This window comes from Hemitrygon akajei, chromosome 4 (assembly GCF_048418815.1).
Source record: "Hemitrygon akajei chromosome 4, sHemAka1.3, whole genome shotgun sequence".
Taxonomy (NCBI): Eukaryota; Metazoa; Chordata; class Chondrichthyes; order Myliobatiformes; family Dasyatidae; genus Hemitrygon; species Hemitrygon akajei.
In genome coordinates, this window is record NC_133127.1 from 154,989,163 (window position 1) to 155,011,864 (window position 22,702).

At 39.0% G+C, this 22,702-nt stretch overlaps 1 protein-coding gene across 2 annotated transcripts in view; it reads right to left on the minus strand.

Annotated features, from left to right (window-relative positions):
* Positions 1 to 2,961: 2,961 nt before the first annotated feature.
* Positions 2,962 to 22,702, minus strand: part of cpap (centrosome assembly and centriole elongation protein) — a 48,518-nt gene continuing 28,777 nt past the window's right edge. For both annotated transcript variants that reach the window (XM_073043671.1, XM_073043672.1), the window contains 9 exons: positions 21,337 to 21,573; positions 21,130 to 21,237; positions 17,694 to 17,772; positions 16,811 to 16,938; positions 10,658 to 10,720; positions 8,567 to 8,707; positions 6,310 to 6,394; positions 5,248 to 5,368; positions 2,962 to 3,357 (listed from right to left, as the gene is read on the minus strand). In XM_073043671.1, the coding sequence (XP_072899772.1) occupies positions 3,162 to 3,357; positions 5,248 to 5,368; positions 6,310 to 6,394; positions 8,567 to 8,707; positions 10,658 to 10,720; positions 16,811 to 16,938; positions 17,694 to 17,772; positions 21,130 to 21,237; positions 21,337 to 21,573 (1,158 nt within the window). In that variant the 3' untranslated portion in view covers positions 2,962 to 3,161. The remainder of the gene's footprint in view (positions 3,358 to 5,247; positions 5,369 to 6,309; positions 6,395 to 8,566; positions 8,708 to 10,657; positions 10,721 to 16,810; positions 16,939 to 17,693; positions 17,773 to 21,129; positions 21,238 to 21,336; positions 21,574 to 22,702) is intronic.

Below are 22,702 nucleotides of genomic sequence, written 5' to 3' on the forward strand. Positions count from 1 at the left end.
TTATGTAAAATAGCAGACCTGCAGAAGACCAGTCTGTGATATGTGATATTTTCCATTCGGATATGTCCATACATGGCCTCCTCTGCTGCCATGATGAGGCCAAACTTCGGTTGGAGGAACAACATTTCATATACCGTCTGGGTAGTTCCCAGCCCCTTGGTATGAACATCGAATTCGCCAATTTCTGGTAATTCCCTTGCTCTCCCTTCCCCCATCCCACCTTCACTCTTTCTCCTCTTCTAGCTGCCAATCACCTCTCGTGACTCTACCTTCTACTACCCATAGTGCTTTCCCCTTAGATTCCTTCCTCACCTCTCCTGCCTATCCCCTCCCTGCTTCCCCTCCCCCACCCCTTGATCTTTCTTCTAATTGGTTTTCCACTCTCCCCCCACCTTCTTCATAGGGCCCCTGCCCCCTCCTCCTTTAGTCCTGACGAAGAGTCTCGACCCGAAACGTTGACTGCTTCTTTCAACGGATACTGCCCAACCTGTTGAGTTCATCCAGCTTTTTTGTACGTCTTGATATGACCACAGCATCTGCAGTGTACTTTGTGTTTACTGTGATATGGTCATGAGGCCAGGGTTTGGTTGGACTTGGGCAGAACAAAAGTTACCTTGGGCACAAGGCTAGAGGAAAGATCCATAAAGCCTTGATCCACTTCCAATGAGAAGCTGACATGGATTAGTCAAGTAACCGTATGAAATAGATTGATTTAATAAGGAAAAGAATGGGAAAGGAGGATTTTGGGAGCACAGGCAGTGATAATTTTGCAGACCAGCTATTGCAGAAGTAGAAGACCCCATGTCAGAAATGTGGAGATTATATCGGCATCAAATACACCTGGCCAGTGTAGACTCCCTTTCTTAGGTACAGTCGGCCCTCCTTATCCACGGATTCAACCAACTGCGGATTGGGAAAACCCGGAAGTTCGCTCTCCAGCACTTGTTATTTGAGCATGTACAGACTCTTTTTCTTGTCATTATTCCCTAAACAATACAGTATAACAATTATTTACATTGTATTAGGTACTAAGTAATCTAGAAATGACTTAAAATTTCAGGCAGTCCCCGGCTTATGAACAAGTTCCGTTCCCGAGTCCGTCTTAAGTTGGATTTGAAGCCAGAACAGGTACATCCGGTATTATTTAGCGTCAGTCAAACGTTTGTCTTAGTATATAGTATACATTTTACCTTTCTGTGCATAAAACACTTAAGAAACATACGTATTTCAATAACTAAACCACTGTTGCTTAGTAATAATTGCAGCTTTCATCGGGGCAGGGCCTTTCACATGCTCCATTAAAATTGTTCCGATCGTTGACTGACTGTAGCCTAACACTTTTCCAATGACCAATGGCATTTCACCTCTTTCCGATCGCTTTATTACTTCCACTTTATTTTCAATCGTGATTATTTTCGTGAACAGAAACACCACGGATTCAGAGCTGCACCTGCTCCTAATGTCCACCCCACTGCTCAGGCTAAATAAGGGACTTGAGCATCTGCGTTTTTTGGTATCCGCAGGGGGTCCCGGAACCAATCCTCCGCAGATAAGGAGGGGTGACTGTATTACCTTTTCTCTGAATGTTCATGGAGGGTCAGGGAAACATAGTGGCTCTGCACACAGGTACTTAATTGTGTAATTCCATATGCTTGTGAATTGAGCCAATACAGTAAAATTCAGGTTCTCTCTGTGCCTGATTATTGTTGAATGTTAATCCTTGTGATAATCCCAGTTAAATAACAATGCATCAAAGCTACAACATGACTTAATTCACAACTATGCATAGCTTGTTTTTTCTAGAGAGGAAGAACAAGCTATTTGTGGCCTCAAAGTCAGAGTACTTGCAGCACAAACAGTCCCTTTGGCCCATCTAGTCTGAATTGTCATTCTGCATAGCCCCATCAACCTGCACCATAGCCTTCCGTACCCCTCCCCTCCATGTATTTATCAAAACATCTCTTAAATGTCGAAATCAAACCCACAATACTACTTCCTCTAACAACTCTTTCCACCCTCTCACCACCCTGAGTGAGGTTTCCTCATATTCCTCTTAAAACGTTTCACCCTTAGTCAATGATCTCTAATTCTAGTCTCACCCAACCTCAGGGTAAATGTAGGGAGGCTTTTTCTTCTTCTGCTTCTATTTACCCTATCGATACCTCTCAATCTCTTGCACTCTCAAGAATACAGTCCTAACCTATTTGACCGTTCCCTATAACTCAGGTCCTCAAGTCCTGGCACCATCCTTGTAAATTTCTCTGTTCTCTTTCAATCTTATATCTTTCCTGTAGATAGGTGACTAGAACTGCATACAAAACTCCAAATCAGGCCCCACCAATTTCTTATTCAACTTCAACAAAATATCACAACTCCTGTAAACAATACTTTGATTTATGAAGGCCAGTGTGTCCAAAATTCACTTTACAACCCATCTAATTGTGATGCCACTTTCAGGGAATTATGGATCTGTGTTCCTAGATCCCTCTGTTCCACACTCAAAGCCCTACTGTACAAGTTCTACCCTGGTTAGTCCTTCCAAAGTGTAAAACTTCCTCAATTGTCTGCATTAAATTCCCCTGCCACACCCCACTGCAAGCTTTGACAGCCTTCCTTGCTCTCAATCTTGGTGTCAGCCATTAATTTGCTGATCCAGTTTACCACATCAGCTAGATTGCTGAATTAGATGACAAACAACTATCAGACCATACTTCACATATCAGACAGCCTATCACACACACATGCTATAACACTAAGGATGCAACAACTGGAAAATGTGCCAATACAAAATTGTTAGAAATAATAAATGCACATTTTTATTATGCACATTTAATAATTTAAATGCACATTTTTTGTTCTGGTATTAAAATCAAAAGACCATAGCTTTTTAAAAGTTGTTAGTGTAAAATTATGTCTTAGTAGACACTGAATGCTCTTCAAGATTACTGCAGACTCCAAATATTTGGTTCATTTTATCATTTAATGTTTTACCTTAATTAAGTAACATAAATAATTCAACAAATCCATTTTATAAACATTTAAACACCAAGTTCATGGTTGACATTTTCATAGAAGTATTTACAAGAAAATACTAGCAGTCAAATTCTTTACAATAACTGATTGTAATTTTAAGTGTTGAGTACATTTATAATGATAGTTAATCAGTGGGGTTTACTGTCCATGATTACATTGCCTTCCTTATCTTTTATTCTTACTCTTCCAGAGCTGTACTTTGTTTCTTGCTGTCCATTTAGATGTACTGTTTTAACAGTTCCATCAGGATACTCACGTCTTTTGTAGCTTGGTGTGTGTATTTCCCTTTGTCCATTATTAAATTCAATTATCTTGGTACCATCACTGCATAAGAGGGAAAATCTTGGTTTTAAAATAACATTTACTTATATGCTTAATTTTCAAACAGACACTCACCATAGCATGCACAAAAATATGGTAAACAATCTCCAAATGACCAAAATTTGGCTTTGAATTGATTGATAGGCACTAGGATAGAGGAAAATTGTGTTTTTGAGCTATTACAGCTCACTCGAAAGACAGCACTTTCATCATTGGAATACTATGAAACACTAAGCAGAAGAACAAGTACAGAAGTTGTTGACTTTCTGATCCACACTAAGATAAATCTAATCCTTCAGTTCCACCCTCCATTTTTTTCCATCCATGTGCCTATCCAAGTCTCTTAAATGTCCCACCATCACCCCTGGCAGCACATTCCACACACCTACCACTATATTAAAAAATATCTACCTCTGGAGGAAAGTATGGGGGTGTGGGGGAGAAAAATGTCAAACACCTTAAAATTATGTTCCTAGTATTAGCCATTTCCACTCTGGGAAAAAGTAGCTGCCTATCCACAATCAATGCCTCTTATCATCTTGTACACGTCCATCAAGTCACATCTATCCCCCTTCACTCTAAAGAGAAAAGTCCTAGCTCGCTCAACCTTTCCTCACAACATACTTTCTAACATAGACAGCATCCTGGCAAATCTCCACTACATCCTTTCTAAAGGCTTCCGCACCCTTCATATGATGAGTGGATGAGAACTCACAATACTTAAGAGTAGCCTAACCAAAGTTAAATAGAGCTACACAACCTTGCAGATCTTGAACTCAATCCCCCAACTAATGAAAGTGAACACACCATATGACTTATTAACCACCCTATCAGCTTGTGCACCTTACACAAACTGTTGGTGGAATGTGGCAGGCCAGGCAGCATCTATGGAACTGAATAAACAGTTGACATTTTGGGACAAGACCCTTCTATAGGATTTGCACAGCAACTTAGAGAGATCTGGGCATAGACCCCCAAATCCCTGTATGCTAACCCCGTATTCTGCCTTCACACCTGACCTCCCCCCGAATCCCATGCCTTCTGAATGAGCCTACCATAATGAACCTTATGAAATGCCTTACTAAAATAAATACACAACATATCCATTGCTCTACCTTCAATTTGGTTTGTGACTTCCTCAAAAGAATCCAATCAGGCTCCTGAGGAACAGCCTGCCCCTCACAAAGCCATGCTGACTATTGCTAATCAGACTATGCTGGAAATTTGTTACAACAAAGTGAAGAGTGCATTCAGGGGAAAATAACAACAAACAGTTCAGAAAATCTGCTAATCCAGCACCACCAATATCCCAAATGTGCTAGATTAACAGTTCTATTATATTTTAGTCTTTGTGTCTTCAAGTACAGCTTGAAGCCAGATCATTTATAGGTTGAGTGTACAACTGTTAATCAAAGTCAGAATAGAATTAGACATTCAGTAAATTGCCAAATTTGTAGAACTCACTGAAGATTTCTTATCCTTTGGGGGAAGGCGGGGGAGAGAATAAACTGCTTGTATTCACAAGGAATTATTAGCCTTCTGCTCAGCGGAAATCAGGTGATTTCACATTTTAAAATTCGTACCAGTTTACTTATCCATCCTGGGAGTTGCTGACATTCAGCTGAATATTAAAATTTTCAATACTGTTTAGAAAAGGTGGTGATATTTATCTGGGTTTACACCTGTTAACATTGTTAGTGCGTGCATCCTTGGTAATAACCTGTTAAATTGTGCAAGAACAATCAAAAGCTAGGAAGAAAGTTTTTTTTAATGTAAGTTCATTACTGGTAACCTAGGAAGTGCTGTTAGATTACAATGTAAAAAAAAAATCCTAAATTGGTATTTAGATGAATAGTTGAAATTGATGCAGATTACTTAAAGTAATTTACTTACAGCTGCATGCGTATTATTGTTCCATCAGGAAACACGTTCTCCTCATGACCATCTGCAAACAAGTATTTAATGGTCTGGTCTGGAAAGGTGATTTCTTTTCTGCCATCTGGATAATGTTTCTCTAAAATACACATGTCAATATCGATAAAATGCTTTAGAATTTCAATTCATTGAAATAATTTGACTACAATAATTTTCAACATATATTTCACTGTTGATTTTCTAATCCCCAGGAACTCTGTTCTTTCACATTTCATTATAGTACTCAACCGGTACTATATCTATCTAAGCAGTACTCAATATCTTGCTTTCAATTCTTCATTCGCCACCCATTTTTCAACTGACTGAAATTGTTATAAGTGGAAGCTAAAATCCCTCAACTAGACAAAATATTGTACATAAAACACAAATTGTAAATCATGCAAATATGTGTCAAATGGTTAGAGCACCAAAATAGTTGGGACAGGGGTACTAATTTCAGTAGTAACTGCAAAATTCAATTATTTCCCAAGGTAAGCAGGGAGAATATAGTTTCTTCTGATGTTTGCTAAAGAAATAAGCACTGCAGAGTACATTACCCCTCAGGAAAAAAATGATATGATGTAGTAAAGAATGAATCATACTCTTTAATCTTTTTTCCCCAAATTATGTTTATATCGGTGCTTGTATTGACTTCAGCAGGAGCATTGCAAGGTGCTTCATGGACAACTCAACATTACAAACAATTTCAATATTATGAAAATTTTTAATTATAAAACAAAGTTGAAGGGCATGTTTTGGACTAGTGGATGGCATATTAAATGTGAAAGTAAAAATACTTTGTTCTTGGAAATCTGTGGTCTTTACAGCTAAGCTTTTGTTTGAACATCCATGCCATCATTGACCACCTATTTCCAGCTTTGTACTGGTCTGCTTCAGACTCTGCTTCCACTAGAGCAGTGGTTCCCAACCTGCTGTCCACAGACTACTTGCTTAATGGTATTGGTCCATGGCATAAAAAACGTTGGCACCCCTGCATTAAAGTACATCTTGCTTAAAATCTAAGCAGTCAGTGTCACTCACCTAGTTGATTATTTGGGAACTGCAAAACCTCAAGACCATCAGGGTAAGTTGTGTGTGTTGTCTGGGCATCTGCATAATAGTATATCTGTTTAAAAAATATTAATATGTTATTAATATTAATAGGTTATGGAAAAGCTGAAAAATATTCAGTTTCTCTCCCTTCTTGAAGAGTGGAGTAAAATTTGCAATTTTCCAGTCCGCCAGAACTATGCCAGAATCTATTGATTTTTGAAAATCATTACTAATGCCTCCACAATCTCTTCAACTACCTCTTCTAGAACCCTGTGATGTACTCTATTAGGTCCAGGTGGCTTCTCTACCTTGACACCTTTCAGTTTCCCCAAGCACCATCACCCTAGTAATAACAATTGCACTCACTTCTGCCATTGACACTCTCAAACTTCTGACATGCTACAAGTAGTCTTCCACAGTGAAGAATGATGCAAAATACTTATTCAGTTCATCCATCAATTCCTTATCTCTCGTTACTATCTCTCCACTGTCATTTTCCAAGAGTCAACCATCTACTCTCATTTCTCTTTTACTCTATATATCTGAAAAATCTTTTGGTATTACTTGTGACATTATTGGCTAGCTTACCTTTAATAACTCCTCCCCTGCCATAGTTCTTTTAGTTGTCTTCTGTTGGTTTTTAAAAAGCTTCCCAATCCTCTAACTTCCCACAAATATTTGCTATTATATGCCCTTTCTTGGGCTTTTATGTTGGCTTTGACTTCCTTTCTCAGCCACGGTTACATCATGCTGTATTTAGAATTCTATTTCTTTGTGAAGTATCTATCCTGTGCCTTCTGAATTGCTCTCAGAAACTCCAACCTTTGCCTCTCTTCCATCATCCCTGCTAGTGTCCCCTTCCAATCAACTTTGGCTGGCTCCTCTCTCATGCCTCTGTAATTCCCTTTATTCCACTATAATACTGATATACCTTTCTTTAGCTTCTCCCTCAAATTGCAGGGCAAATTCTATCGTATTAAGACCACTGTTTCCTCACAGTTAAAATTTATAAATCTTGCAGTTGAGACATTGTACCATAGTCAATTTAATCAACATCAGAAAAAATTAAGAAACTTAAGGGCAACACCAAATTGTAAATCTTGGAAAAAGGAACAGTGGAAACAATTTGTTTAAAATTAAAGTCTTGTTTTTGGATATATTCATCCTTTATAAACAGATAAAGATTTGATCTTATTAGAATGTAAACACCAGGACCTTTAAATATTATATTTAAAATCAATAAGGTCTACATTTGTACCCGATGTTTATTTATGCTGTGGTATTTGGAATACCATCTTTTAAAAGTATAGATCATAATGAATTGGACACTAATGCACAATTCTTCATGAGTAAGCTTGTGGATGACACAAAATTACTAGATGGTATTCATAATGAAAATTATTGTAGATTGAGGGGATCTTGATCAGTTAAGGAAGTGGGCCAAGCAGCTGCAAATGGATTTCAATATAGCCAAGTCTGAACTGATGCCTTTTTGACTTAACACTATGAACAATGGTGGGAAAAGGCACTTAGCAGGCTGGCCTTCATCAGTCAATGTATACAGTATGGAATTTGGGACATTATGTTGCAGTTGTACAAGTGGTTGGTGAGGCTGCACCTGGTGTACAGTGTACTGTTTTGGTTTCCCTGTTATAGGAAAGTCCAGAAAATATTTGAGGATGTTGCCAGCATTAGAGGTCTCAATTTAAAGGGAGAGATTGGCTAGGGTAGGCTTTTGTTCCTTGGAACAGAGGAGAATAAGGAATAAACTTACAGAAATGTTTAAAATTATGAGAGGCATCTATAATGGATGGTAACACCAAGACTCCAACACTAGGGGTTATAGATTTAAGGAGTGAGGAGAAAGGGTTAAAAGGATCCTGAGGGCAACTCCCTCCCCAAACACACATAGTGATAAGTTTATAGAATGAGCTGTCAGAAATGGTTGAGGCAGGTACAATAGTATCTTTTGGATAGAAGCACTTGGATGGGGCTTAGAGGGATATGGGCCAAAAACCGGAAATTGGGACTAGCTAGATGGGCACAATAGTTGGCATAAACTTGTTGGGCCAAAAGGCCTGTATCCAGAATGTAATGCTCCTGAACTTTAACAACATGGGTAATTTAAAATTCACGTTGCAACAACTTTTTTAAAATGCTACCAGCAGAAAACAATTGTTTACAAACTTTAAACTTTTTCCAAAATGTTCAATTTTATATAATTTCTGAAAATGATATTGCTTACTACAGTCTGGTCTGACATAATCTGCTTTATGTCTCCATTGAAGAAGGTTACTTTAATGGTCTTCCCATCAGCACTAACTTCTTTCCTTGTACCATTACAGAAAATGATTACATGATGTCCACTTCTCAGCACTTGCTCAACCTATAAAATTCATTCAAATAAAACAATTTTAATAAGAATAGGAAATAACAACGTGGGATTTGTAAAGAGCAATAGATTTTTTAAAATTCTTAAAATATTCTAGCTTTCTGAATCTCCAGGATAACTTGGGAGCTTCAACAATGCCACCATGATAAAAATGCAAGTTTCTTTGATTATACACAAGTCTGTCACCCTTCATTATATACATATTTATCAGTCAAATCAAATATGATTAAAGAGGATTTAATTACTGGATCTTGCAGGATAGTAAGTTTAATGTTATGCGATGGACAATTAAACAGACGAAAAACACCAGTTCTAAATGTATTCCCATCATCCACAATGGACTTGCTCAGCATTCAAATACTACTTTTAAAAATCAGCATGAAACAGTCATAACCACATTCAGTCAGAAGTGGGAAGTAGTTGATCCACCTTAAGTAAACGTAGAAATGGTTAGCATGCAGGCGTTAGTAGTGCATGTTGTTTGTACACACAAGCCCAAGTTGAAACTTTTAAAATTCATCTTAAATATGACTGATAGAGCTGGCATGCCCTTTTGCACTCTTTATTGAACCAGGATGGATATTCTGGTCTGATTTTAATGATAGAGTGCAGATTCCCCAGGTCTGAGCACATCATGGGTGGGCAGTATTGAGCTGCCAAATTTGTTAAGAAATTAGAAGTTGTGCTCAATCACACTGGACAGCCAACTGCACTACCCTCTGTGGGGCAGCAATGTGGACACCAGTCATCATACTTAGGGATCTGATTTTGCCGAATCTAAACTTCATAACTAGGTCAACATCAGGTGATCCATTTAGCTCTTTGAAAGTGCAGCAGTAATGGTAAAACAGATAACTTGCTGAGCCATTTCAGGGGGCACTTAAGAGTATTCTACATAGGGTGGCTGATAAGAGTAGCTGAGGATGTTGTGACACCTTAAGTTTTGTGATTACTGTTTCCAAATTTTGATTTATTTCCTTCCCCCCCACCAATTCTAGATAATTAACTGCTGCGCTTCAGTTTGTCTCTGGTGAGCACCCTGCTAATGGTTGGGGCTGACATCAAAAGACTTCATGGGATCTACTGTCAATAGATTATCGCATAACAGTCTTCCACTGTGCCACCACCTCTGGGTTTTGTTACAATTGCACATTCCCAAGAATAGCTGAACAGATACAAGTTTGACTGTTAGGCAAATTTCATCTGGCCTGCAGGACATCTCTCCCTATTTAAGCATCCTAGAAGTTCAGAGGGAAGTCATTGTATGATTAACTGTGGTGGATGTGGCCTCACCATAGTGACTAGGCTAGTTAGATCGAGGTCACCAGAAAACTGATCTAATACAGCTGCATTTGTTGCGTATTGAGATACACTGGAATTGTTTTTGATTGTCACATGTACTGAGGTACAGTGAAAAGCTTGTCCTGCACACTATTCATACAGATTAATTCATTACACAATGCATTGAGGTAGTACAAGGTAAACAATAACAATGCAAAACAAACAACTATAGAGGAAGTATAGTGCATGTAGACAACAAGGTGCAAGATCATAACAGCATAGATTGCAAGCTCAAAAGTCCCATTTTATAGTACTACATAACTATTCAATAATCTTATAATAACATGGTAGAAGTTGTCATTGATCCTGGTGGTACGAACTTTCAAGCTTTCGTATCTTCTATGCGATGGGACAGATGATAAGAGAAAATGCACTGGGTGGGTGGAATCTTTGATTACGCTGGCTGCTTGACAGCTTTACAAAAATAAATCAATTCTAATGCTGACTGATTACAATCTGGACTGCATTAAACTTTGAACCCATAATTGAATGGATGGTCTTCAAAAATATTTCATTTATTCAATGCATGGCTTGTTAGAAAGGGAAAAAAATGATAATAATAGGAAGTACAAAAACTGATAAATGGAAAGAATGAAATCTCACCTTTCCATCTGGGTATTTAATTTCCTCTTGAATTTCATCCTTGGCCCCATTAAACTCGAGACACTTTAAAATTTCAGATAAACAATCAAATTATAATGTATTTACTCAAGCGAAGTCTACTTACAGATTCCTCAAAGTACAAATTAGCTGAGTCAACATATCTGCATGTTTGAAATGGTCACAAATCTACAAGATGTCCCAACAGTTTTGCACATGGAAAGACCAAATGTATTTTTTAAGTCAGTGACAAGGGGAAGGAAAGCAGACTAGGTTGTTTTTCCAATGAGTTCGTAAACTTCTTTATTGAATATTAGCACAATTTTAAGGAAGTCTGTTATTTGTACACAATGAAGTAAAATTAATAACAACTCGCCATTACAAAGATAGCACAAGTACAAGTCTGGGTACTGTTAAACATCCTATGCTGGGAGAAGGACTTGCAAGATTCCAATTCACTCTATTGCTTCCCACACAACTCATACTTTCCATTCATCATTGTTTACCCTTCTTCTCAGCTTTCTACCAAGAAATTGCTCACAGAAGTTGTGGGGAAAGGTTGCCAATCACAAACAAGAGAAAATCTGCAGATGCTGGAAACCCAAGCAACACACACACAAAATGCTAGAGGAACTCGGCAGGCCAGGTAACATTTATGGAAAAGAGCACAAACTCTTTTCTTCCGACCAGTCCTGCTGAAGGGTCTCAGCCCAAATCGTCGACTGCACCCTTTTCCATAGATGCTGCCTGGCCTGCTGAGTTCCTCCAGCATCTTATGTGTTGCATGGGGAAAGATTGAATAGGTTAGTACTTTTTTTTCCCATTGAAGCACAGGAGAATGAAGGAAATTCTTAGAAGGATACAAAATTATGAGAGATTAGATAAAGTGAATGCTCACAGGCTTTTTCCCCTCAGGTTGGGTGAGAATCGAACTACATGTCATAGGTTTGGGGTGAAAGGTGAAATATTTTAAGAGGAATCTGAGGTGGAACCTCTTCATTCAGAGGGTGGTGCAAGTGTGAAACAGAGTGGTAGATGCAAGGTCAATTGTAACATTTAAGAGAAGTGTGGATAGGTACATGGATGAGAGCTAAGATGGTCTATGTGAAGGTAAATGGGACTAGGCAGAAGAACAGGCTTGCATGGACTAGATGGCCCAAAGGCTCGACAACTTTAAAACCACCCAAGATATTTCCAAAATTAAGTTATATATATCTTCATTAACTAATATCCAGAATTCTAAAGTACTCTTTCCTTAAAATATTGAAACTGGATAGGAGATAGTAAAGCTAAAATGTCCCAGTCTGAGTGCAAAAATAGAGATGGAATACAAAGAACTATTTATACAAAACCTAGTACATCATGTGGGGTTCCGTGAACTGCTCAGGAACGTGGAAAAAGTACGACATAATATAAACTTTGAGGTAAATTATCATTCTGGTAAATCCAAGAGGTCAAACCCAAATCATAATCCTACATAGTTAGTAAGTCACAGCTGAATTTGTTTACATAATATTAAAATAGATCTCATAGAACGGGTTGAGAGAAACCATTACCACTGGTTGGCAAGTCTAGTAAAAAGGTATGGTTTAAACCAGAGTTAGGTGATTTACAAATCAAGATTCCAGTTTAAGATGGGTCAGGTGAAGCACAAAACAAACAAAATTTAAATTACTTTATTAATCCCACTTTTTCTTGTATACAATCATTGCAATCAATAGAAACATAGAAAACATACAGGACAAAACAGGCCCTTCAGCCAACAAAGCTGTGCCGAACATGTCCCCACCTTAGAACTACCTAGGCTTTACCCATAGCCCTCTATTTTTCTAAGCTCCATGTAGCCATCCAGGAGTCTCTTAAAAGACCCTATCGTATCCGCCTCCACCACCGCTGACAGCAGCCCATTCCACACACTCACCACTCTCTGCGTAAAAAACTTACCCCTGACATCTCCTCTGTACCTACTTCCAAGCACTTTAAAACTGTGCCCTCTTGTGCTAGCCATTTCAGCCCTGGGGAAAAGCCTCTGACTATCCACACGATCAATGCCTTTCATTATCTTGTACACCTCTATCAAGTCACCTCTCATTCTCTGTCGCTCCAAGGAGAAAAGGATGAGTTCACTCAACCTATTCTCTATTCCTAATCGTATTATGCCTCTCCAAATGTTCATAACTCCTGCCTCCCAGGATCTTCTCCATCAACTTACCAACCACCAAAGTAAGACTCACTGGTCTCTAATTTCCTGGGCTATCTCTACCCCCTTTCTTGAATAAGGGAAAAACATCCGCAACCCTCCAATCCTCCGGAACCTCTCCCGTCCTCATTGATCCTCCCTCGCTTCCCACAGTACCCTGGGGTACATCCCGTCCGGTCCCAGTGACTTATCCAACTTGATGCTTTCCAAAAGCTCAACACATCCTCTTTCTTAATATCTACATTCTCAAGTTTTTCCAGTCCACTGCAAGTCATCCCTACAATCGCCCAGATCCTTTTCCCTAGTGAATACTGAAGCAAAGTATTCATTAAGTATCTCCAAAATTTCCTCCAGTTCCATACACACACTTCCATTGTCACACTTAATTGGTCCTATTCTCTCACATTTGATCCTCTTGCTCTTCATATACTTGTAGAATGCCTTGGGATTTTCCTTACTCCTTTCTGCCAAGATCTTCTCATGGCCCCTTCTGGCTCTCCTAAATTCATTCTTAAGCTCCTTCCTGATAGCCTTATAATCTTCTACATTCATATCATTACCTAGTTTTTTGAACCTTTCGTAAGCTCTTCTTTTCTTCTTGACTAGATGTACAACAGCCTTTGTGCACCATGGATCTTGTACACTACCATCCTTTCCACGTCTCATTGGAACGTACCTACTCAAAACCCCACGCAAATATCCCTTGAACATATGCCACATTTCTTCGGTACATCTGTTTCCAATTTATGCTTCCAAGTTCCTGCCTGATAGCCTCATAGTTCCCCTTACTCCAATTAAATGTTTCCCTAACTTGTCTGTTCTTGTCTCTCTCCAATACTATGGCAAGGGAGATAGAATTGTGATCACTATCTCCTGCAACTTCCTTTTCAGAGTTAACCTTTTGAACTACCTGCATGACCTGACATTTTGTGGTATGAACTGAAATCTTGAAGGTGCAGGACGACTGCAGTGTGGCGTGTATGAGCCAAATTGAGGCAGTGGAGCCCAGGCCTAAGAGCAGAGAATGAGCCATCGGCCATTGCTCGAGCAGACTTGGAGGCAATTCGAAGCGTCGGAATCGACGTGAGGCAGAGTCAAGGTGGCAGGGCCCAGATCTGGGTTCGAGAGCGAGGAGAGACCCAAGGTTTAATTGATTAAAGCACTAAACTGAATTGGAAAGGTAGGGTACAGGCTGAATCAAGGCAATGGGGCTCAGGCCTAACAGCATATTGAAGCAGCAGGGCCCAGTTCTGAGAGCAAGGAATGACTCCAAGGTCTGACCAGTTTAAGTGCCAGAATGAATTGAAAAGGTCAAGTACGGGCTGAATTGAGGTGGTGGGCCCAGGTCAGAGAGCGAGGAATGGAAAGGTGTGGATGTCGAGGCCAGAAGTGGGGGCTCAGCTCGCTGCTATATGAGGAGTACTCATCTCTGCACTGAACTGAGGCTGTGACCTGCAACTAATGGGCTTTTGAATCGGCTGCAGTGATGAACTGGCTTCGCTGTGGACTCACCTTTGTGAACTTTAGTTCTGAATGTTATTTGCTCATTTTTGTTGGTTGCATGGTTTAGGTTTTTTTCCTACAAACTGGGTGTTTGACGGTCTTTTTTTTTAAAGATGCCTTCTATTGGGTTTCTTTTCTCGTGGCTGCCAGCAAGGAGACAAATCTCAAGGTTGTATATAGTATACATACTGTGAAAATAAATATTCTTTGCACTTTGATATTAAGCATTTGTATACATGGGTTGAAGTTTTCAATTTTTCCACAAATTACAACAAATGTTATATTACTCCCTCCTGGCACTTATTCTTGCAAGCATGACAAGTAATACACCTGCACCTAACCTCCTCCTTCACCACCAATTAAGGCCTCAAACAGTCCTTCCAAGTAAGGCAACACTTCCCCTGGGAGTTTGTCAGCACATCCAGTGCAGTCTCCTCTCCATCTGTGAGCCCCAACATAGATTGGTGGACTGCTTCATTGAGCACCTTTGCTACATCCAGTGCAAAGGTGGGATTTCCTGGTGGCCACCCATTTCAATTTGGCTTCGCATTCCTATTCCAATCTGTCAGTCCACGTCCTCCTCCACTGCCATGAGACCACACTCAGCTTGGAGAAGCAACACCTCATTCTATCCAAGTTGCCTCAACCTGACAGCACGAACAATATCTCTATCTTCTGGTAATTTCTCCCCATCCCTTCTCTCTTTTTCCATTCCCCATTCTTGTGTCCCTCCTCCTTCCCTTTTTTCATGGTCCACTATCCTCTCCCATCAGATTCTCTCTTTTTCAGCCCTTTACCTCTTCCACCTATCATCTCCCACTTTCATATTTCATCCCCCTCCCCTTACTTTCTTATCCTGGCTTCTTCCCCCTTCTTTTCCAGTCCTGATGAAAGGCTTCGGCCCGAAATGTCAAGTGTTGATTCCCCTCCATAGATGCCGCTTGACTTGCTGAGCTCCTCCAGCATTTTGTGTGTTATTTACTTGTTTATTTTTAAGCCTTGAATGATTTGTGCAGCTCAAAGGTTTTTTGAACAGGTTGCATTTAAGCAGTAATGGATTTCATTCACTGAATGAACCAGGAAACAGCCACGAGCAGTCTCTCCACTAGTCCTTCACAGCAACCTCTGCGCATTGAGCTGAGGACTATAGCTAGCAGTGTGTTAGTGGAGTACTGGGATTCAAGCTAAGCTCCCAATTGAGCAATGTATAACAGCGGGAAAGACTTGAGTTTGCACCCAATTCCCTGGAGAATACTATGCAGCAGAAGTAGATTTCTCTATAGAAGTAGAGTGTGATACCTACATGTAAGTGTAAGTGTGACCGGAGCATCAATGTAGCCGAAACAAATCAAGCAGTGTACTAGTTTACAGAGTTAGATATTAATCATTATCTCAGTGAAATAAAGCTCTAAACTAAATTTTCCATCTCCTGCAGCTGAATGGGAAAGTGGCATAGGAAGGGAATGACTAGAGATGGCTGGAGAGCTGTGAAGAGAATGGTATTTCAGAATACTGAAAGGGGATTTGAAGGAAAGCTAAAATCCACCAGGATAATTTGTAAAGGATGATCTATTTGAATGCAGTCTGTTAGGAGGGGATTGTTTAGGCCAGGAGGCAAAGGGGTGAGGGCAGGTTGAAGCCTTCTCCCCTACAAAAGGCGCTGGAGAAACCCAGAAAGTGAAAGTCAAAGAACTGGCTACATGAAAATGAGATAAGGGTAGACATTGTCAGCAAATATAATGAAATCTGAAAATAGAACAGAAAATGCTGTAAAGACTTTGGTCAGGCATCATCTGTGGAAAGCGAAACAGATAAATGCTTCTGGCCAGAGGCTCTTCATCAGAACTGAGAAAAAAGGATAAAGCAGATTAGTGTAGGTAGCAGAGGTCTGGGAAGTCAATGGGTGGCATAAAAGGAAATTATGTAATAGGGTAAATTAATGTAGTCATTAAATGAACAGTTGAGTTCCTTAGTTGGTGTAACATTTTGCTAATGCTGTGAAGCTTGGTGCTGTTGTATAGTCTGTCTGCTGGGCACTTAGGCAAGTGATATGGATAACAGGCTGACTGCCTGAATGACAGAATCAAAGGGGGGCAGGGGAAATCAGACCCAAGCCCTGATGCTTGCAAATAGGTAGCAACAGGCAGGATGAAAACTGGGTTGAATCACTAAGCTGGAATACTCATGGCTCATTACAATATTCCTCCGGCTACTTCAGCCATGGACAACTTAGGCCAAATTACCTACCTTGGAATTTTTAAAGCTTAGTAGTTTGGTGACTCACTGGAAAAAGTCAATTGTGTGATTGTGCAGGTGAACAATATCAAATTACAATGTTATTTTGGTTCCTTAAAAGTATCAAAGCTCCACAATCTAAGAATTACTGTTTAGTTGCTTTGAAATTTTAGCATTATATATAATTTATTAAATACAACACTTCATTACAGACTTACTGAACTAGCTGGCGATGAGACCTGCTCTTCATTTAGAACATTTTCATAAGACATTGAAAGATTCATTCCAGGCACTGCAGTAGTATTCATTTTAGTGTTTTCAACATTATTCACTAAAGACAGTGAACCTGCATCAATAAACAAAACGGTCATTATATTTTTATTGTAGTATTAAAACAATAACACTGCTATTCCTACAAGTTCAATGATTCTCCAGCATCTGGGGAAGGGCAATTCCCTTTGAAAACATTTTAGGTGTTTACTGGAATTCCAGACCAATTAAATCTGCCTGCATTTCTCCACCAGGCTTTTGTATTCTTTTGTAGTACAATAAAGTTCCAAAAGTTGAAAGTAAACAGCATCGTGCACAGCACCAAACTATCATCGAAGTTTGACTTTTAATCAATTTTCAAAATCTGGGCACTACGGCATAGGTATAGTCTTGAAATAAATTGCAGAGTTCCTTTCATTAGCTTTTCGCCACAAGACACAAGAGCAGAATTAGGCCTTTCAGCCCATCAAGCCTGCTACACCATACCATCATGGCTGATCCCAGATCCCGCTCAATTCACATCAGTTTATTTTAAAATAAATAACACACAAGGGGGAATTCCTCCACCCCAAAGTTGGTACAACTTGGATGACACACAGCAATTACCTTTAGCATTTAAATCAATAAAATATTCTATTGTTACTAGACTGGGTGAATGCTTAGCATGTGGCCTGAATATCAACAGCAGTGAACGTTGTCATTTTGGCACATAGAATTCAGAATTTGTTCTTTAAAATTAAAGTTTAAAATTCAACTATGTTGTGTTGTGGCTTTACAGATCATCTTGATAACACAGCACATGATAAAAATGACTAATTCATCCAAACTCACTTTCCTTTGCGCCATTTCTGGTCATTCCAGGAGCTGAGAGTTTCACAGCATGGCTTACTTTAATATTTCTTGGGGAAGACTGCAATAATAAACAGCATGTTATTACTCCAAAATTAAATGAACAACAATCAATACTATAAAAGTGGCTCAATCAGCATATCAGAATCAGAATTAAATTTAAGATATACTAACAATTAATCTCTCTGTACTATTCTAGTATTGTTACATCAGTATGTAACTGATGAGAGGAATGCTGATAGGGTCATTATTGACAAGGTTGGATCTATTCTTATTACCCTTGCATACTGATGGTAGATGCCAGTTTGAACACATCTAGTCTAGAACACAGGGTTTAAGTACTGCAGTCATATTGTTGAAGACTAAAGCTGTTGTACTCCCCATGCGTAGCTTTAATTGAACCAGTTTGTCTGGGATTAGTCATGTCAGATTTAGCAAACTTGCAGTTTCATAGTCTGAGCATTATGAACTACTTTTAAAGAGTAATTTTATGAATGAAAGAAGTGGGGCAGTCGATTTCCGTAGAATCTCCAGTAACAAGCAGTATCAGTGAAATGATATTAATTCGCTCATCTCCTCAATTTTTGTTACTCCTACTGTAAGCTCCATGAAGTCCAGTGCACAGATCAACATCCAAAGATCAACTTTATTTGCCATATACTGTTACATGTATGTATTAGGAACTTGCTGTGGTGTGTTTGAATGACATGCAACAAAAAACATTCAATAATTATAAAGAATAAAGAATATTAAAAAAGTTAGAGGTTAAAGTACAGATATGGAATAAAATGTGCATGAATATAAAAATACCAGCATGTATTTCCAATGTAAACAACATTATAAAATGTAGTTTATAGTGTATATGATGCAGTGTCTGAGGTAGAGGGGGATGGGCAACTAACTATAATGGTTGATCAGATTAACTGCCTGGGAAGAAACATTAAGATGGACTGAAGTTGTTTTGTTTTAATAGCCCTATAGCACTTCCCAGAAGGGAGCTTTTGGAAAAAGCAGTTTACAAGGTAGGTAGCGTGCACAATGAATTTCCTGCCCACTTCTTTGTCCTGGATTCGTACAAGTCCGCAATGTTAGCAAATTGCAGCCAATTACTTTTTCTGCTGACCCGACTGTTCAGTCTTCACGTGTTGTGAGACAATGCTGCACCAAACAAGAGGGCACCAAGTATTCTACTAATGCAGCTCTACACTGCCGTCCTCACATCAGCAGCTTAAGGAATGGCACTATATTTTCTAAGTAGGCATGTTACAACCCTCAGTATATTCAATACTGAATTCAAGAGTTTCAGATAACCAGGATTTTCAGGTTGTCAGACCTTGCCATTTTTGATTAAAGGTAATCAATTTTTAATATTAACTGCATTTCTTCACATTTCTATCTTCAATTGCACCACTACCATTTGAATACAGGATTCCCCCCCGCTATCCGAAGGTAGAGCGTTCCTATGAGACCGTTTGTAAGCCAAAATGGCATAAAGTGAAAAAACAATTACCATTAATTTATATGGGAAAAATTCGAGCGTTCCCAGACCAAAAAATAACCTACCAAATCATACCAAATAACACATAAAACCTAAAATAACACTAACATATAGTAAAAGCAGAAATGATATAATAAATACACAGCCTATGTAGTCATACTTTTCTGCAATCATTGCAGCACTGTCAATCGTAGCGAAAATCTCACACAAGTGCTTCACCTTCAGTTCCTGGACAACTTTTCACTTTCGGGCCATTAGCTATTGCGTTCGGTTTCGATTCGTATCCTTTCCTCTTGCAATTGCATCAGTATTGATGAAATTGATGCAATCAGTAATTGCATCAATTTCAACAAAAGGACTAACGTATGTACTCGGGGAAAAAAATCACTTGGGTAGTCCAACCACTTGGATGTGAATGTAACACAACAGGAAGTGTTCACCACGATCGAAACTCTTAATTATGTGCAGTTTTACACTAAGCGTAACACCCTTACGAGCTCTCTTAGGCTTTTCTGATACCTTAGGACACATCTTGCTAACCGATGCACAAAACAAATCGAGATAAAGCACAGATGCTCACAGACACAGTTCAAAGCTATGGTGGCTTGATGCTGAGTGTGGTTCCCAGGGAAGGAGCTTGTTCCAAAACAAACGCCGAACGCTATTTTCGCTTTTTGCCTTTTTTCGTAAAAGCGAAAATCCTCTTCGGATTTCTTTTGGTTAGCGAAAATCAGTACTAATGTAGGTCTTTCGTAAAAGAGAAGTGGTGTAAAACCAACTTTCGAAAAGCAGAGATACCTGTATACACTTTCACTATATCATAACCATTCTCTTTGTTCTCCCTGCCCTTCTGCAGCTTAAAATGTGCTGACTTTCTATCTTTTTGTAATTTATATAGGAAGTCATCAAACTGAAATGTTAACTCTCTCCATAGATGCTGAAAATATCCTGAATGTTCTCAAACTGTTAACTGATGGAATGGCCAAGCCACAAATAATACTGGATCTTCGACATCAACATTCATTTTCTATTAAGATAAACTAGATATCAGAATTAAGTGTAAATGCTTTTCATGATTGACAAAATTAAAAAGGCATACAAGATGAAAACAAAAGATTCGTTGACAAAGCTTTGAATCTTAAAAGAAGGCAATCTTAGTGAGGCACTTCCAGAGCAACTCAAGTTACAACCATCAATGATAGAGTGATTTGAATTAAGAATACTCAAAGACCAGAATGAGGAGCAAATATCTTGTTGATCTATAAAACTACATATAAGCTTCTTGGTGGAATCTGAAAACAAAGGATGTTAAATCTGAATTGAAAGGGAAATGGATACCAATACAGGTCGAAGGGTGATGGGCAAAACATGGCTTGACATGAATAAACATATAATACAGATACAAGCTCATCAGGAATTGAGTAAGGTCACATAACAGTTCTCTACATGTCTAGTTCAGTCTCAGACAATTGCTAAGGAAAGAAATGGATTCAGAGGTAAGTAATATCCATGCCTTCTCTGGGCAAAAATGGCCCTGAAGTATTTGAGAAACTTGGCCATTATTGGGTCTATTCATAATTCAGTTATATCACATTTAATTTATATTCATTTCCATTTAAATGTCTTAACTCCACATTACTGAAGACCAAAATGGTAAATCAATAAAGAGTCCTTCTCATATAACCCAACCAGGATACCAAAAAATCCAATAAAACATTCATACCACAGAAGTATCATTTTCACTTATCAACCTTCCTAAAATAGAGGCCCACGTTCCATTTGCTGTTTTTTTGGAGCTAAGTGCTAGCCCAAATAAGTAGAAGATTTGTAAGTGAGAGTGATGCATACCAAACCCAAAACAAACATAATTTCCACTAATATACTCCACTATCTCCTTAACAACTGAAAAAAGTTTATTACCTGTTCAATTCTGTATGAACTTTTATTTCCTGATGCTTGTGGATTTTTGCCTCCACTTCTGTCTTTGGACAAGGAATCAGTTTCCTTTTTCCTAGCATCTAATGGAATCTATTACAAATAACAATTGTAAAATCAAGATGCACATGTCCCTTGGGTAATTACAGGAATGTTGCCATCACATAAAAATATAAATTACAAAGGACTTACCCCATCAGTTTTCATAAGCTGTGGAAGTGAGTTTTCAGTTTTCTTCTCAGTTGCCATCTCAGCTTTCTTCCAGGTTTCTAATCGAAGTCTTTCCATTACTTTAACTTCATCTCGAAGCTCTTGATTTTCCTTGGTAAGCGCATCGATCTGATTTCGAAGCCTTGTGTAAGTACTTGACCACCTTAATTCCTTCCGTTTCAATTCTTCTTGCAAGTCTATTATCTGCTGCTTAAGAACCTAAGCACAAAAAAACAAAAATAATTCTGAAGTTCTTTGAATGAGCATGATAATAGCCAAAACATTATTATATACAAACATTTGTAGAAATCAAAGCACAGAAACAACTCATTGAACCTTACTAATCCATGCTGGCATTTAAGCTCATTAACACTTCTCAAAACACATTTTCACAATGTAACTTCCACTATTTTTCAGCTTCCAGTTAGATATCACAGTTGTAGACCAATAATTAAGACCATCAAGTGGTCACTCCATGTGGAAGTGGCTTCCTGACATTGGGTCCCAAATTCCTCAAGTTATAGAACATAGAAAACCTACAGCACAATATAGGCCCTTCAGCTCACAAAGATGTTGCCGAACATGTCCTTAACTTGGAAATTACCTAGGGTTACCTCTATTTTTCTAAGCTCCATGTATCTAGCCAGGAGTCTCTTAAAAGACCCTATTGTATCCACCTCCACCACCTTCACTCAACCTATTCTCATAAGGCATGCTCCCCAATCCAGGCAACATCCTTGTAAATCTCCTCTGCACACTTTCTATGGTTTCCATATCCTTCCAGTAGTGAGGTGACCAGAACTGAGCACAGTACTCCAAGTGGGGTCTGACCAAGGTCCTATATAGCTGCATCATAACCTCTCTGCTCCTAAACTCAACCCCCACGATTGATGAAGGCCAATGCACCATATGCCCTCTTAACCACAGAGTCAACCTGCGCAGCAACTTTGAGTGTCCTATGGCCTCAGACCCCAAGATCCCTCTGATCTTCCACACTGCCAAGAGTCTTACCATTATTACTATATTCTGACATCATATTTGACCTACCAAAATAAACCACCTCACACTTACCTGAGTTGAACTCCATCTGCCACTTCTCAGCCCAGTTTTGCATCCTATCAATGTCCCACTGTAACCTCTGACTGCCCTCCACACTATCCACAACACCCCCAACCTTTGTGTCATCAACAAATTTATTAACCCATCCCTCCACTTCCTCATCCAGGTCATTTATAAAAATCACAAAGAGTAGGGGTCCCAGAACAGATCCCTGAGGCACACCACTGGTCATCGACCTCCATGAAGAATATGACCAGTCTACAACCACTCTTTGCCTTCTGTGGACAAG